This window comes from Nelumbo lutea, chromosome 1 (genome assembly GCF_056320005.1).
Source record: "Nelumbo lutea isolate HS-2025 chromosome 1, American lotus-T2T, whole genome shotgun sequence".
NCBI lineage: Eukaryota > Viridiplantae > Streptophyta > Magnoliopsida > Proteales > Nelumbonaceae > Nelumbo > Nelumbo lutea.
In genome coordinates, this window is record NC_142684.1 from 120,625,083 (window position 1) to 120,641,289 (window position 16,207).

Below are 16,207 nucleotides of genomic sequence, written 5' to 3' on the forward strand. Positions count from 1 at the left end.
CAAAAAGTGGAACTTCTGCATCGAAGACCTGGTCCTTCGAAAAGTTATGGTGTCTGAGCCCGGTGTTGGTAAGCTTGGGCCAAATTGTGAAGGACTCTACCGAGTAAAGTGGGTGCTCAGGGAAGGTACGTACGAGCTCAAAACCCTAGAAGGGAAACAAGTACATTGGGCGTGGAATATTATCAATTTAAGGCAATATTACGTATAAATTACCGAACTGAGTAGACCGTAGTCACTCCCAGAGCCTAAGGGCCAAAACGTCGAGCTAACAATGACATCGGCACTATAAGACCCAATCGCCTCTTCGGCATGGGCAGACTCTAGGAGGGTGTGACTATAAGTCACTCCCCCAGCCTAAGGGCTAAAACGCCGAACTAACTAAAGGCCTCGACACTACATATGACCTAACTGCCTCATCAACGTAGGCTTCGTATGCCAAGGATGCAAGCAGCTCGGGTGTGAACCCTACGGTGCATAGCCCACCTTGGAATACAATAGGTTGGACCCACTAGGGACAACCATCAATTCAAGTAACCTAGGAGTAGACAGGTCAGGCATATGCCTTACTATGTCGCTCACCTCGGTGTACGTTATAAAAACCACCCCTACAAAGTACTGGGAGACGGTTCGAGGTGACGATAGTTGAGAAACCCTACTTCGTAAACTTAACTCTGATAGCTCAGATAAAACAATCATTTCGGCAAAAGAATAAAGTGACAACAATTGGCAAAAAACAAATTTCATTCATGGAAAGTTCTATACAATGAGCTCAATAAAAAAAGAAGAAGAAACTAAATATGAGCTCACAGGCTCATAGTACAAGGATAACTATTTTGGGGGCTTGTCGTTTCTACTCGAGACCTCCTCGAGAGCTTCAACCAAGTCGGTGACATCTACCTCTTTGTCGCCACCCTCCTCTTCAGAATTCGGATCCTCTGTAGCTTGTCGGGCTATGTCACTCGTGATTCGTGAAGTGGTGATGGCACTTGTGTCGAGCTCGGGGTATGTGTGCCTTATCAACCACCTGTTAAGCTTGAATCTCTTACGATAGGCCTCCCCTAACACGGTGTCGAACCTGTCTGACTTGACATAATCCATAACGGCCTTGACCTTTGTCTCCTCTATGGCCTGGGTGAATATCTCGGTTTTCTCCTCAATATCAGCCTTGAGGAACTCCACCTTGTGCTCCAGGGCTCCCTTATCCTCCTTAAGGCCTTTCACCTCGAGCTCTAAGGCCCCCTTGTCAGCCTTGAAGGCGTTCACCTCGCTCCTCAACTCGTCCCTCTCGTGTGCCAACTCTTCTTTCTCTGCCACCAGTGCTTCGTTGATGTTCTTCTGAGCTGAAGCATCACTCTTCAACCAATGGATTTGGTTGCGAGCTGCCCTCAGATTGGTATGGGCTGCGCGAGCCGAGTCCTCAGCAGCCAGACCCCGCTTCAAGTGCCTCTCAGGCTGAAGGGTCAAGGCGTGCACGACGGAGCCGAAGAGATAATGACAAAAAAAAAGAGAGAAAAAGGAGAGAAGGCTTTAGAACTTACCACCATAGAATGGGTGGTAGCCTGGGCCCCGAGCTGACCAGGAGTGAGGTCAGCCCATTCGAAAACCTCTTCGGTGTAGGCAGCCCCCTTACTCTTCCGAAGGTTGCACTGTGGGATCGCCGTCTCATTTGTGCAAATGGGCTCGGCGGAAGCTTCAGCTACTGCATCAGCGGCCTCAGTGGTGACCTCGGGCTCCACAATTGCCTTTGGAACAAGCTCTGCCGATGTCTTGGGCTCCTGAGGTGGTAAGATATCCTCCAAATCGATGATCAGAGGTACATCAGGGAGCTCGGGCTCAGAGGTAGGGGCCTGCGGAAGCTCAGGCTCAAAGGTGGGGGCCTGTGGGGACTCGATGCGAGCTCTCTTGGCAGCTCGCTTCTTCCTTCCCTTCATATGGCTGAAAAGCCTCTCCCCCTTGAGCTTCTCTTCCTCCATGGGTCCTACAACAAAGCTCAACATCAGCAACTCGAAGGTACAAGCTACTAAGGTAAAATGTTTAACTCTAAGTAAGATGACCTACCCGGGCTCAAACCGGCCTGTATGAACTTTGCTCTCGGCGATATAATCCTTGTAATTAAACCCGAGCTCAGCCCATGACCGGAGCGTCTCCCTTGTCTTCTTGTCCAGTATAACGCTGGGGTCCTGAATAGCCGCCCTCCAATGAGTAGGGAAGGGTCACCTCGTGGTGTTCCGGATTACAAAGTAGTCCTACTTCCAAGTCGGGACTTTGCGGGAAAGTTTGTGTAGTAACTTGAAACCCGGGAGAGGGAATAGGTAGTAGGTCCACCTGTGCTTGGGGAGAATGCTTGAAGTGCTCTTCTTTATTGAGAGAATTGAACAAAAAATATCTAAGTCTAAAGGGAAGACATACTAAGCAGAGGGAAATGGTCCCGACCACATTATGAATGGAGTTCGGGTGAAGCTGGTGTATTGTGACATTGAAGTGATTCAGAACCTCTATGATAAGGGGGTGGAAAGGAAGATGGAGCCTGGCTGTGAGCTGCTCCCGAAAGATCACGATCTCGTTAAGACTGTGTTCCCATGGGAAGTTACCCGCAGGCAGACTGTAGGTATACTCCCTAGGTAAGTTATATTGTCGAATAAGGTGTCAGAATCTCTCTAGGGTCATGGTGGAAGGACCAAACCTATCCGGCATCTAACCTCGATGAGAGGTGGACGCCAGATTACCCGAGGCCTCCCACACCTCGTGAGATTGGACTTCGGTAGGGTTACCCTGAGCCGAGGTACCCACCTCAGTCTCATCTAGTTGACTATCGAAACTAGACATAGTGAAAGATAGAAATGAATTGGAAGAAATAAGGAAATTGAAAGAAAAGCTAAGGGGACTCACCAAGGAAAGCAACCGAACTAGGGAAAATTGACCCAAACTGGAGACCTTAAACGCGAGCTCAAGACGAATGCTGAAAACTTATGAGGGAAAAATTACCAAGACCTCCACTATTTATAGCCACTATACTCGGGCATCAACGGTGAAGATCAAGACGATCTGACGGCTCTCAAGAAAACAGGCTATGCGACCCCCGAGGCGAAATCAGTTTAACGCATTTTTTGACGTCCACGAAGTCCATAGATCGCGTGACGTCCACACGTGAACTGTACACGATCCGGGTTGCTCTTGATTGAGTCAAACAATGAACTGGTCCGACCAATGAACTACTTGACAAGAAAGCCTGAGCTCTGAGCCAAATTCACCCGACACACCGCGAACTCCCCGAGCTGAGTCAGAACCCCTAGCACGGGGAGTGGGGCAATTGATGGGGGGTGATTTGGTCCGACCTCAGCATGGGGACACGCGGACATGACCTGGCATAAGTGACGACTCAGCATGACAGCCTAGCCATAACTCGACGTAACAAACTCGCTGGAGCCCGACCGAACTCGGTGGATGTAGCAACTCGCCAGGAAGTAACACCCACCTTACCCAGAATTCCCTCTAAGGGAGGAATGCCCCAAATTCCCTCCAAGCGAGGAGTCCCGAGCTCCTCCCAATGAGCCCCAAACTCTTCCTTCCTGAGAAGGGAACACTTTGACCTACGGCCAAGTATCCCAAAGTAGAAATACTTAGGGTCAACACCATTAACACTCTTGTCCATACTTGCCTAAGGCTCGCCTCAAGCATAAGCACCTCGATGCACCCCCCGTACCTCGGTGTAAGGTAGCTCGGCAACCTACAAGAAAGATCTATCTAACAACAGTACCTACCAAATTTGGAGGTTGTGCCCACGTCGCTCGTCAGGCAACATCATGCCTGTCATTTCTAAAAGATGTGGCACGCCTGACAAGTCCGTACCATGCTACGACTGCCTGCACCCGCCATGCATCAGTGAACTATTTCCCTCAACAGTTGACTAATGTGTATCCTATGTGGTGCTTATCAACACATAGATGAAAAACGATAACAAAAATCACCTAAACAAACAGCATAATATTACTCACTTTCTACATGACAGAAATGTTTTTTTTTTTTTAAACGGGTCTTGAATGCATATATATATATATATATATATATATATATATATATATATTTTTTTTTTTAAATCGGTACTAAAAGATACCCACGCTTCCAAACACCATATAAGTATCGAAAAGCTCATCCTTGGGACATACACTAGGAATCTCTACCCTTTTACAAGTCTTCCGAAGCAACATGGTTCAACCACTCACATTGATTCATCCTCTATGCCCCTCTTTATCTGTTGGTCAAATTTTGACATTAATAATATTAGAAAGGCATGATATTGGGAAGTCTTGTAACCAATGAATGGGGATCATAAAAAGTGGTAATCATTCAAGTGGCATTTTTCGCAAGGAGATTTTGATTGATCAAAAGCTCTTTCAGTATATTGTCTTCTCGCGGCATAGATTCTTTGTTATTTTCAAAACTCAACCCAAAACATGTTGAATTCTTGGTTTGAAGAACACGTTTTAATGTTTTAATATGAATATTTAATATCATGTTCAATAAATCATATAACTATTATATTGCAAAATTTATTTATTTTTCAAAAATATGTAATATTTTTCGAAACAAAATCACCCTATTTTTAATATTTTCAAATCAGAAAACACCACCACCATAACATCCTCATAACCTCATCTCAAAATTTAACATGATAACTTCTTACATGTAATCATGTAAACATGATAACTCAGCCTCTGCTATGCTGTAGATGTAATCATGTAAACCTTCTTCCAAGAAGGGCACAAGGGAATATACCTGAAAATAATTCTAAAATGAAATGTTCTCCATCACTCAAGCATAAGCAATATACATTGTAACTAGTGATTCTTAAGCGAGCATATTTGTCAGATATAGGGGCTGACCTGGGAATGGCATATACACACGTGGATTCCACCTTGCTAAACTAGGGGAAAAGAACAAGGAAATAATTTTTCAGACAGCAGGCTGCAGCCACAGAATGGGAGAAGAAAAAAAAAAAAAAACACAAACCAAATCTGTAAGACAAAGTCCGCTCGCATCAATACATGCAGATTCTTATTCTTGTCAGGAAACGATTGAATGCATTTCTTCCTGATTGTTATGATAAGGCTGCATTTGTTTGGAAAAAAAATGATTTCCTTCAATACTCTTATTCGCTAGAAATCCTGAATTCTATTCCTTCCAGATTCTTCCATTTACTTGTAATCAAACACCACAAGACAACAATTTTCAGAAAATTGTTTGCTTTTCTTCATTTTACGTGCAACCAAACGTAGCCTACACACATGGGCGCCCACAAAGAAAAAAGTTTTTGGAAAACAATTTATTCAGAAAAATAAGGAAAATTAAAAATAACCCCGTATTTTTTTAGTTTTCACAATTTTTATATTTATTTATTTATTTTGACAAAAACGCTACTTCGTCGTCCTTACGAGGCCAAAAAGGCAAAAACTAAAACATAAAGCAAATAAGGAATATAGACATAAAAAGAGAGAAGAAATTCATTACTTCATTTGCAGAGTTGGTCTAATGGCTCTTTTTTTTTTTTTTCTTTTTTTTGGGTTTTTCAATTAATAAACAAAGTCGGTGGGGAATTCCAACAAAGGATGGTAGACGGCGTTTCGTCTCGCTTGAAATCAGTAAGATTGCCGCACCGAACAAGCAACTACCTGAGCCCACTGCCTTAATCTCGTCTTCACCAGCTGAGGGTTGTCACCTTCACCATTTAAGAAAGAAAAGAAAAGAAAAACAAAGTTAGACCTGTTACGGAGGGATGTATTCTTCTGAAGCAAAGAATCACCCAGAGAAGCCGAGAGCACATCTAAAACCGAGAGCAAAGGCCCAGATAAGAAAATTCTACCACTGGATGGATCAATTGAGTAAAAACCGATGACAAAGTTATACCAAAAACCAAGGCAGCAGGCATGGAGAGAGAGAGAGAGAGAGAGAGAGAGAGAGAGAGAGAGAGAGAGAGAAAATAACCAACCAAACATGCAGACTGTTGGTAGGTTACCCTAGATCATGTGCTAGTTCTAACAGAACAGCAGTAGAAATATACAATACGAGGGCATACTATCAGAAAGGCGAAAGAAATGCAAACCAAAACCCACATCACCACCTCGCGATCCACTGACAACAGGCAGCTAAGATTAGATTATGGAACTCTAACGATAGGACAAAGCCCATCCATCTGACCCAGTTCGGGTCCGTCAAACACATGAACCTACAACGGTGCAATTCAGGATCTCAGTTCTCAGAGAGATGGGGGAGAAAGAGAGAGACAGAGAGAGATGACAATTACCTGGAATGAATATGGTGTGAGGGCTACCCAGGGGCGACGAGGCATCGCACTCAGAGGCGGCGGTGGACGAAGAAGATGACTTGGATACGCTATCGTTATACTGCTTGTTGACAGCATAAAAAAGGCCCAAAGCTGGCAAGGTATCGGAGAGCCTGCTGTCCAAATCGGGGGAATCGAACCCAAAACCTAACTCGATGCAGGCCTTGAGCTCATCGAGGTCCTCCTCCGTAACGCTCTTGCTCCGCCTTCTCCTGTTGTTTTTGCTGTTGCCTTTTCGTCTCAGCCAGGCCTCATCCCGATACGTATCGGAAGACCAGGAGCGCTGCTTGTAAAGCGACGACGGTGGCGACTTGAGTTGCGACATGGCCCCTCACCACCCACCCTCACCACCCCTTAGCGGGGGAAGTGCTGGGTCGCGGGAGGTCACCTGACCTTCTTCCTTTTCTCTCGCCGTTGGCTCTTTTTATTAGGCCTCCAGCGCAAAGGCGAGGGTTTTTATTTGGTGAAAGCCTGAAAGGTGACGTGTCATTATACTATTGTATTGATGTTGTGGGTTAGCTGTCGGTCATGGCAGATTGGTGGGAGTGTGATAGATGATGGGCCCATCGCTTCCAACCCTAAGCTTCGGTTGGTTTGCGTTATCATTATTTGTCCTGCTTTTCCAAAAGCTAACACCCAGTTCCTTCTGATTTTAACAAAAGCAAGGTAGAAGAAGCCCAGATGTCATGGGGACGTCCCACTGGGAGCAAGTCGAGGGACCGTTCAACTTCCCAAGATGCCCACGCGTCCCCAAATAGGGACATTTTGGTCACTGTAGATCTATAGTTCTAATAGACACCTACCTACCCACCCACCCACCCAGGCCAAGGGGGAGCGTGCCATTTCCAACTCATTATGGTGAGGTGACTAAGAGAAGTGAAGACGTTCCTTGGTTACACCCATTAACGTATCTACGGTCTACAACATCTATCAAACAATATCTACAGTCTACACCAGTCTACAACTAGGTGTGGTATCATGGTATGGTAGCCAACTTTACAGTTAAAATAGATCCCACTCCACTAGGGAGTGGTATCATGGTATTGTCAATTTGTCATGCGCTTACCCGTTCATGCCTGCTTGCGTTTGAAAAGAATTGCATCCAAACATACCCTCAATCCCTCATGGTCATGGGCTCGTGGATCTCGCCTATAATGGAGCGTGGTCAACAAGTCAACGGGTGAATGCGTGTTCTATACGTGTAGGGCTGGAACTGGTAGACATGGATCCGGTCCAACTAAGCACAAGGATCCCCACTAGACCTGACATGCGTCGACCCACTTAGTGTTGAGCCGGCGAAAGCTTGAACGAAGTAAAGAGTAAAGGCCTGTTTGGCATATTTTTTTGTACAGTCTTTTGGCTGTTCATAAGTCGACAAGACTAAGTTTTGGTCTATTCCCATTTAACTTGCAGAAGTTCTAGCCATCAAAAATGGTGCATCGAAAATACGCAAAAAGCTTATCTGGGGCTGATTTCAGGAAATTAAGCTGATTTCTCACATCTTTTGCATTTTAACCTTACACGAAAAGATAGGGCAGATGCATGAAAAGACACACACTTGTCAAGTTATTTTCAGGTTGCCTAAATCTTATATCAAAAGCTCAATGCATCATTTGACTATCAGAACTACAAAAAGATCTTTTCAGAAAAACACACCAAACAAGTATACTTTAGATCAAAGATAAATGAATAAGTATATAATCTTCTTCGAGATGAAATCGACCCTTGGGGAAGTATTGAAATGCTAGAAACTTGAAGGAAAAGAATAAGGCAAGAGGAAGAAGGCAGATGAATTTAATTTGACTTGTCAACTCTATTATTTTTGTTGGTATTTAAGCAAATTTATCTTAATATATAATTGCAAAGAGAAGACTTAGGTCTCCTACTCTCCTCTTTTATATTATTGTTAATTGTTAATCAATCACATGAGACAAATTAACGAGTATTTGTATATCTACGGGCTATGGCGAACTATTTTGGGAGAAAAAAAAAGTGTATTTGCATTGCTGATGTTATAATTTTGACAAGAACTCATTCCTTTACCGTTGAGTTGATATTCATTTGCGTGTAATTTTTTTAACTTTCTAAGGTCTTATTTGGTTGCAAGAATAGGGGGTTTGGAATCGGAATTGATATAGGTTATTTGGATTTTAACTGTTTGGTTGGACAAATTAGAATCCGATTTTCATTACTGCTAGAATGGTATATTTTCATTTGAAGAAATTGTAATTTCCTGCCCCTTTTTTTGGAAATAAAATCTCATTCCTACCACTTCCAATTTTTATTTTCATTCTTGTCTGAACCAAATAAGTTATGAGAACAATCCATTCTAATTGTGATTTTAAAAGATTTTGAGTCTAATTCTAATGATAAACCAAACGGACCCTAATTTTTTAGAGGGAAGGGTTAAGAGAAAATCTCACTGGATCATGTTTTCAATAGTTAATTTAAGGTGTATTTGATTTGTAGTTGCATTCGTGTTTCATTTGGTTTACAAACGCACTACAATGGGAGTTTTTTTTTTTTTTTTTTTCTTAAATACAACTTGTGTTATAACTTTCTCAACCTGGTAATACATTGGATAAACTCTACACACACTGTGCAAGTACAAGCATCCAGTAATACATTGGGAGATTTTCCCGATTGTGATTGGATAACAAGTGTGCAGAGCTTTTGTTTGAAGGATAATGGGATTCAAAAGACATGACATGGCAAATATATGGTCTATCTCATGCATTAATATGACATAGCAATTTCATATTTGTATTTCTTATTAACAATAGTTCTGGTTACCTTAAAAAAAAAAAAGAGCTACAGTGCTCCACAGCTTAGCCAGTGACGACCATGCATCTGCTTGGGGACCATGCAAATCTACCTAACCCATTTGAAAAGGTTGCTGGGTTAATGGGTGGGGTCCAGAATTGCCACCCTTGGTCGGCTCAAGCTTTTGTTTACCAGTATATATATAAAAACAAGTTAATTACTGAAATTACATATATAATACAGTTATCATAAACTGGTAATTAATCTCATGTTAAATAAGAAATAGAGGTGATAGCGCCTTTCAGCTACTATGCCAAGAGAAGAGATATTCTATTCCATGAAAAAAAAAAAAAAAGAAAGAAATCAATTGATAGCTGTCAAAAACAAATTCATTGACCTTGGATTAGGAACTTGGGTCACCACATCTCCTGAGTAGTCTCATCTGGCATTAAGTGATGATCAACCCATAGATCTCCCAATCCGACCTGTGAATTTAACCCGACCCAACTCGGAAAAGACTCGGATCCCCCATCTAGTGACTCAAACCAGAAGACAATCTGACCCATCATCAGATCACCTCTTTTTCAACCAATGCTTGCTTTCAAATTGATATTAACCATCCATCCAAAATTGCCTTGACCCAACCCAACCGAACTGCCAGGCATATCATCTGCACCCACGTATCTTCTTTGCTAATCGCCTCTGCTCCCTCACGACTCATCTTAAGTGACCCAATGACAAATTGGACTTTAATAATCCAATAAAACGATATAATACCCACTACGGCGTGGAGGTGCTAGGGTCACCGTATATATATATATATAATTAAAAAAAGTTCGTCTATTTCTAACTCTCAAAGATGCTTCAATCAGACATTTTATTTAATCTTAAGGGTCTCAAATCTTAATGGATATGTCATTTCTAACGCCATGGTATTGAATTATTTAAAATTCATATAATAATATTCGCCAAAGAACATATCTGTATTCTGTAATACAGTTATTATGACCTCTAAGCCATGTAGTCAACTATATATTAGGGATTATTGCAGATAAGATAAAAAAAAGAGGGTCCCAATTGAATAACGCATCCCATGTGCCATGTTGGATTTAATAGCGTCATGGGAGATTCATAGAAATGCAAGGTTGTGGGTGTGGTGGCAATTGAAACCTTTTTTTTTTTTTTTGTTTAATCCAGCAATTACTTGGCTCAATCGATCAGAATACTCCAAGCACTAACCAATATAGCAAAAAATCTTGTTGTCTGAAGGGATATTTTTTGAAGGCGTTGCCTGAAGGGATTTGGATTTTGGAGGAGGATTCCTCTTGTATCATATGCTTCTCGTCTTAATTAAAAATAGTATATATAGTCTGTTTTGGAGTAATTCAGGGTCTCGTTTCGTTATGATGCAAATATGTGTGAATACAAATATGTAGAGTATAAAATGATTCATATAAATTATAAAGTTGGGTTAATTTTGCATTGACAAATTTAACTTCTTACCAGATAGACTTTTAGCTGTAATAGATGCAAATACAAATTCCAATAAAGCATTTTTTTTTGTATCAAAAGCCCACTTGAATGCAAATTTACTTCTTTTTTATTTATGTACTTTTACATCTTTAAATATGTATTGATCTGTCATTTGTCAATGCAAAAATATAATATTACCAAACACAGGCAAAAGTGAACTAGAGTGCAAATTTATCCTGAACCGAGATTTACACTTCATTTGCATCATTTCCAAACACAGCCCAATGGAGGGGTAGGGAATTACCATTCTCTCAAATGGGGAATTCCATTCCAACAGGAATGAATGGGAATGGGATTCCTTCCACCCAATCAAATAGTTGGAATCGGAATAACCCATTCCTATTATGATTCCAGACCTCTATTCCCGTGAACCAAATGGGGCCTCACTTTATATTTGCATCACATTGGAACCATACCTTCATTAGTAGAGATTCCATTTAGGGCTCCAAAGGTACAATTTATCCAAACTCAAATTCAATCAAGTGAAATTAAAGCATTTTTTATTAATTTTATTAATAAATTAGTTTTAATTTATTTTAGTAAAATGAATCTTTATCAATTTTAATATTTTTATTTCTCCAAATGGATTTTAAAATAATAAAATTAATTTTGAAAATAATATATTTTCCTTAGTTTCTATTTATGTCTATTAATTATTACTATTGTAGAATTTTTGTTGTTAATTGTAATTCTAAATATGAATGTAATTATTTATATCAATTAAATTTATTAAAAATTAATTTTGAAATTGTAAAACTTTTAGTAGTTAATTATGAAGTTTTTAATATAATTAATTTTTAAATGGATTGAAATTATACTTTTATTTATAATAATTTATAATTATGATATGATTATTAAGTCTTAATATTATATTATTATATACTTTTAGTGTATTTATTCGTTTTAATGAAATTTAATAGGATTTCAAATTAATGGTAATAGAGAGGGTTCAAAATAACCCACTTTGCCCATTTTACTTTGGTATTTTTGCTTTGAAAACCATTTGAGTAAAAAATTTTGAAAAGCATGCTTTCTGAAATACAAGTACCATTTTTTGTTTGGCAAAAGCACCATATCAGTCATGTAATTCATTTGATCTTATACGTGACAAAGGCTACATTACTCATGATTAGCCACCTATATACACTAAAGGTACACACATGCCACATGTACACATGGCAACCACTTAGAATGGGCACTTGGTTTAGGAAACAAAGTGGTTTATATATATATATATATATATATACAAATGTAATAAATATTTAAAATAACAAATTTAAAAATAATTTCCATAATTACACAAATGTAATAAAATTTTAAAACAATTTCATAAAACTACATTTTCTTAAAATAACATTTTGGAAACTAAAAGAAATAATAATGTACATTTGGAAAATATTTGAAAGTTTATTTGAAGTGTATTAAATAGTTATTAAAATTTATTGGAATATTTTGCAAATTTTAGGAAAATTTATTACATTTGATAGATTTTGGAAAACTATTTAAAATTTATGTAATTTTCATTGTAAAATATTAAAGAAAATGACTATGGGAAAGGGAAAACTATAATTTGAACTAATAATTACACAAGTTATTAAGATAAATTAGTATAATATTGGCAAAAGGAAATTATTGATTAGTTTATATTAGAAAATATAAGATAAATTAGTGTAATTCTGTAAGTAAACCATTTAAAAGTAAAATAAATTATTTAATAAGAATTTAAAAATAAATTTGAATAAATTTTCAAAATTAAAAAGATGTAATAAATTTTCCAAAATTTTCATAAAATTACATTTTTGAAAATTAAAGACAATTTAGTGTATTTTTAGAAATTTACCATGTTGTTGATACTTGGTATATCCTTTTAATCATTTTTGTCATCAAATTAAATACTAGGTTGATGGGGAGTGGGTGCCTTGCCTTGAACTCGCACGACACTAGGGACAGGAGGGAAAATTCAAGGATTCCCCATCCTTGATGAGGAGTGGGTACCTTGCCCTAAACTCACCTGACACTAAGGCAAGGCAAAGAAATTTGAGGATTCCCCATCCCAAATAGAGAGTGGTTGCCTTGCCTTTTTTTTTTTTTTTTTTGAAGAATAGGAAAAGAAAATTTTATTCAAGGAAAAAAAAAGCGGGCACACAAAGAAGCCACCCTTCTGACTTAAGATGCATTCAAAAACACTAAAAGGAAAGTCTCCAAAAAAACCTTTAAACAAAACAAAGTGGTTTCCTTGCCTTGAACCCGCCTGACACTGGGGAATGGGCGGGGATGGGGTAGAGTGTCTTGACTAGAAGGCGGGGACAAGGATGGTTGCCCCACCCCATTGCCATTCCTATATAATTTTTATTTATTAGTGAAATTAATAAAAATGTTAGCTTTTGTAATAATTTTTATTTATTTAAAGTCAATGAACATTTCATTTAAAAATAATGAAAATAAAAATAGTTATTAAAATTACTACAAATGATTAGTAAAATTAAATTCATTAAAAATATTTGTTCATATTAAATTAACAATAATCATTTTCTATAAATCAACATTAAATGAAAAATACAATTATTAAAATTTTAAATATTAACAATAACTTTGAATACTTTTAGTGAATTAACAATTAATTTTGATTATTAATCTTTCAGTTTTTCTTGTGCATCGCACGGGTCCCCACTAGTATATCATTATAGTAAACAAGCTATAAAAACATACCATTAAGCTTCAAGAATAGTTTAGGAAACAAAGAAATCCACAACAGTGATTCCAATGGTGGTAAACATGCAATAAACATACGCTTAAGCTTGAAGATATTGCATGGAATGGAGAAAAACATTACAAGAAAGGGGGAAATATGAAACTAGGATTCATACCTGTGATTTCGGTGAGGATTGTGCTTCCGTTAGTGATTCAGTGATTTCTAGTGGCAATGGTAGTCGGAGATGGGCGATGACAAAGCAAGAACCCGTGGCGGCAAAGAGGTTAGGGTTTAAAGACGACAAGTGAATGAGGGAGTCTTGATCGAGGGGTTTTACTTGAAGGGTGGTCGATTTCGTATTTTTGGGGGGTTTTGTGCTTTTAAAAAGTGTGAAAGCCAAAATAGGAAGTATGCCATCCAAACACGATGTGGTGTTTTTTGTACTTTCGTACTATCAAAAGTACAAAAAGTACTTTTAAAGCCTATGCAAACAGGGCCTAAAATTCTATGACTGTATAATTTGAAATCTAAAACTTAATTATTAAAGAATGGAAATAATGTTATAATTTATACTTGCCAATTTCATACATGTTCTGATAATTCAAGATGATAAACTTCTGCATTCTTTCACTACTATAGCTCTTGTAGAACTTTTGTAGCTTGTCCATTCTATCCTCGTCCAAGAACTTCTCATCAATCTTCTATCATCTTGGGAGATTCATCTTCATATAAGATGATTAGAATATCAGTGATTTTCAGTACCCTTCTTAGCTCCATCCTAATCTATTCTATCAATTCCTAATGTTCTCATATAATTTTCTATTTGTTTGCATTGTCCTTTTCTAACACCGATGAATTTTGTTTATTGAGTACTTGAGCAGTTGTATAGATATTCTAAACCATATGGTGCTTTAATCTTTTAGTTGTCACTTAAAACATTTGGTCCAAGGATGTCTAGCTTCGTCCTCTTCAAGACCATTGTTGGAGAAATCTTTTGTATCCATCCAAGTGCTTGAGTTCATCATCAATAATGTGTATTTTGTGTTTGAAAGGTTTCCAAACAGAGGAATGGTTGTCACTCATCTCAATGGTTTCAGGTCGAAGAGGTTTGTATGTTGTAGATGGGTTGATTCATTTTATTTTTTATATTAATTTTCCCCTCAATTCTTTCTTCTCTCCATAAATTAAGTGCAATAAAAATAATTCATTTCTAATGTCTAATTCTCCTCCAATTTCTCCGATAAAAAATATCATTATTGGAATTAAATATAGGATTTTTAACAGAAAATGCATCGCTTAAACTAATATATTCTAATTTTGAATTTTAAGCTTAGACATCTTTACTAATGAACTTCATAGACATCATCCTTATGGAGCAAAAAGTTTTTGAATCTCCTCTTTCAATCCTCCTCAATAAGCTAATCATCGCTAAATGACCCAACTTCTCAACAAAGATGGAATTGGACCCACTAACGACTGACATTTTGAATTCAGTAGTAGAACTAACAAGGATTTTTTTGGGGGGTGGGGGGAACTTGTAAACATGGATAGCTCGGATTACCTAAAGGGTAAGCCTAGGCCCAGTTGAAGGACCAAAAATCCAAGCCCAGCCCCATGTAAAATTTCAGGTTTGGGATGGTTTGGGATTAGGTTGGGCCTGTCTAAATTGCACCCCTAATATTAGGTCAAGGTGAATCCTAATTTACCATACTCAATTTAGGTTTGGTTTGCCATAATTTTTTCACTTTTTTGTTTTAAAAAATATTTTTATAAGCCATAGAATGATACACATCTATATATTAAAACAAGGTTGTCCACGCTACCTTGGTTTTAAGTTTTTAATTAAAATATGATTAATATTTTTATTTGTAGTGATTAAAGCTAAATGTTAGTATTTGATTCATTTATAATTAGATCAAATATGGATTCGTGCCTCTTCAACTTGATACAATCCAATTGGATTCTGTTTAACTTTTTTGATAAGATATATGTTTTTACACAATGAAAATTTATATTTTATATGTTTGTGAAGTTGATTTTAATGTTGCAAGTTTCATATAAGTAATTTTCAATTCATTTTGTTCATGAAATATAATATTAAAGTCATCTTTATTTATTTTATTAATAATACATAATATTTTAATCATTTAAAATTTAACTTCTCTATACTATTCATTATCCATTTGCAAAATAATATTGAATTTTATATTTATCCATCAATCGAAAGTCTACCTATGCAATGAAGTTTCATCCATTAGCATCCTCACCTCAAATAATAGTCTTCTTCATGTTTCCATCAATACCTTATACACATAAGAGATGCAACATATCAAATTAAATCACACCTGGTGTGCCCATATAAAAAAAAATTGCGCATCCAAAATCATGTTGCGTCAAAAGTCAAATCATTTATATGATGTTTTGCGTGGAGCCATAGCATCATAACGGGAATTAAAATCAATGAGCAAAATAATGCCACCAAAGGAACAATAAAACAAGGCTCTAATTAGCAAAAGTTATTTTTGATAGTAATCAAAGAGAATTTATTAATGTTAATAATTACTATTTATTATCATAATTAATAATTATTGTAATAAAAATTATTATAACATCATGTATATTGTCCGATAAATGAATCATTCAATTTTTGGTGGATCTCTACTTTACCAAACATTAGAAGCCTTGGAATTTATGCTAATAGAGTATATTAGGGTGGGGAGTAGTACTATAAATATCTTGCTTATTATGGTCAGTCTGCAAGATTGTTTGTGCTCTTTGACTCTAACATTAAAACTCAAGAAAGATTGCTCTTCATTTCAATCTCAACCAGCCTCTCACAGTTTCTTGTTTAACCATATTTGTTAGAATTATTTTCGTAA

At 37.5% G+C, this 16,207-nt stretch overlaps 1 protein-coding gene and 1 long non-coding RNA gene across 6 annotated transcripts; both read right to left on the reverse strand.

The window, feature by feature from the left end:
- Nucleotides 1-723: 723 nt before the first annotated feature.
- Nucleotides 724-4,723, reverse strand: LOC148877158 (uncharacterized). Its single transcript, XR_016112218.1, has 2 exons — nucleotides 2,059-4,723; nucleotides 724-1,978 (listed from the first exon to the last, which is right to left on the reverse strand). It is a non-coding gene; the product is annotated as an uncharacterized LOC148877158 (long non-coding RNA).
- Nucleotides 4,724-5,477: 754 nt separating this feature from the next.
- On the reverse strand, nucleotides 5,478-6,764 carry LOC148877159 (uncharacterized). 5 transcript variants are annotated; one of them, XR_016112215.1, is made up of 3 exons: nucleotides 6,302-6,764; nucleotides 6,119-6,223; nucleotides 5,478-5,716 (listed from the first exon to the last, which is right to left on the reverse strand). XR_016112215.1 is itself a non-coding variant. In XM_088982043.1 (2 exons), exons 1-2 carry the CDS (start codon nucleotides 6,663-6,665, stop codon nucleotides 5,637-5,639), a joined length of 444 nt encoding a protein of 147 aa, XP_088838169.1. In that variant the 5' UTR covers nucleotides 6,666-6,762; the 3' UTR covers nucleotides 5,478-5,636. The 5 variants fall into 5 exon arrangements, 1 of the variants encoding a protein (XP_088838169.1); XR_016112211.1 differs by having other exon boundaries at nucleotides 6,111-6,223; nucleotides 6,302-6,763; XR_016112213.1 differs by having other exon boundaries at nucleotides 6,101-6,223; nucleotides 6,302-6,763.
- Between the last annotated feature and the right edge of the window lie 9,443 nt (nucleotides 6,765-16,207).

Coding starts and splice junctions, on each gene's coding strand:
- LOC148877159 (XM_088982043.1), bottom strand. CDS start 6,665: ATGTCGCAACTCAAGTCGCCACCGTCGTCGCTTTACAAGCAGCGCTCC. Junction 5,717..6,301: donor TCACACCATATTCATTCCAG/GTAATTGTCATC, acceptor TAAATGGTGAAG/GTGACAACCCTCAGCTGGTG.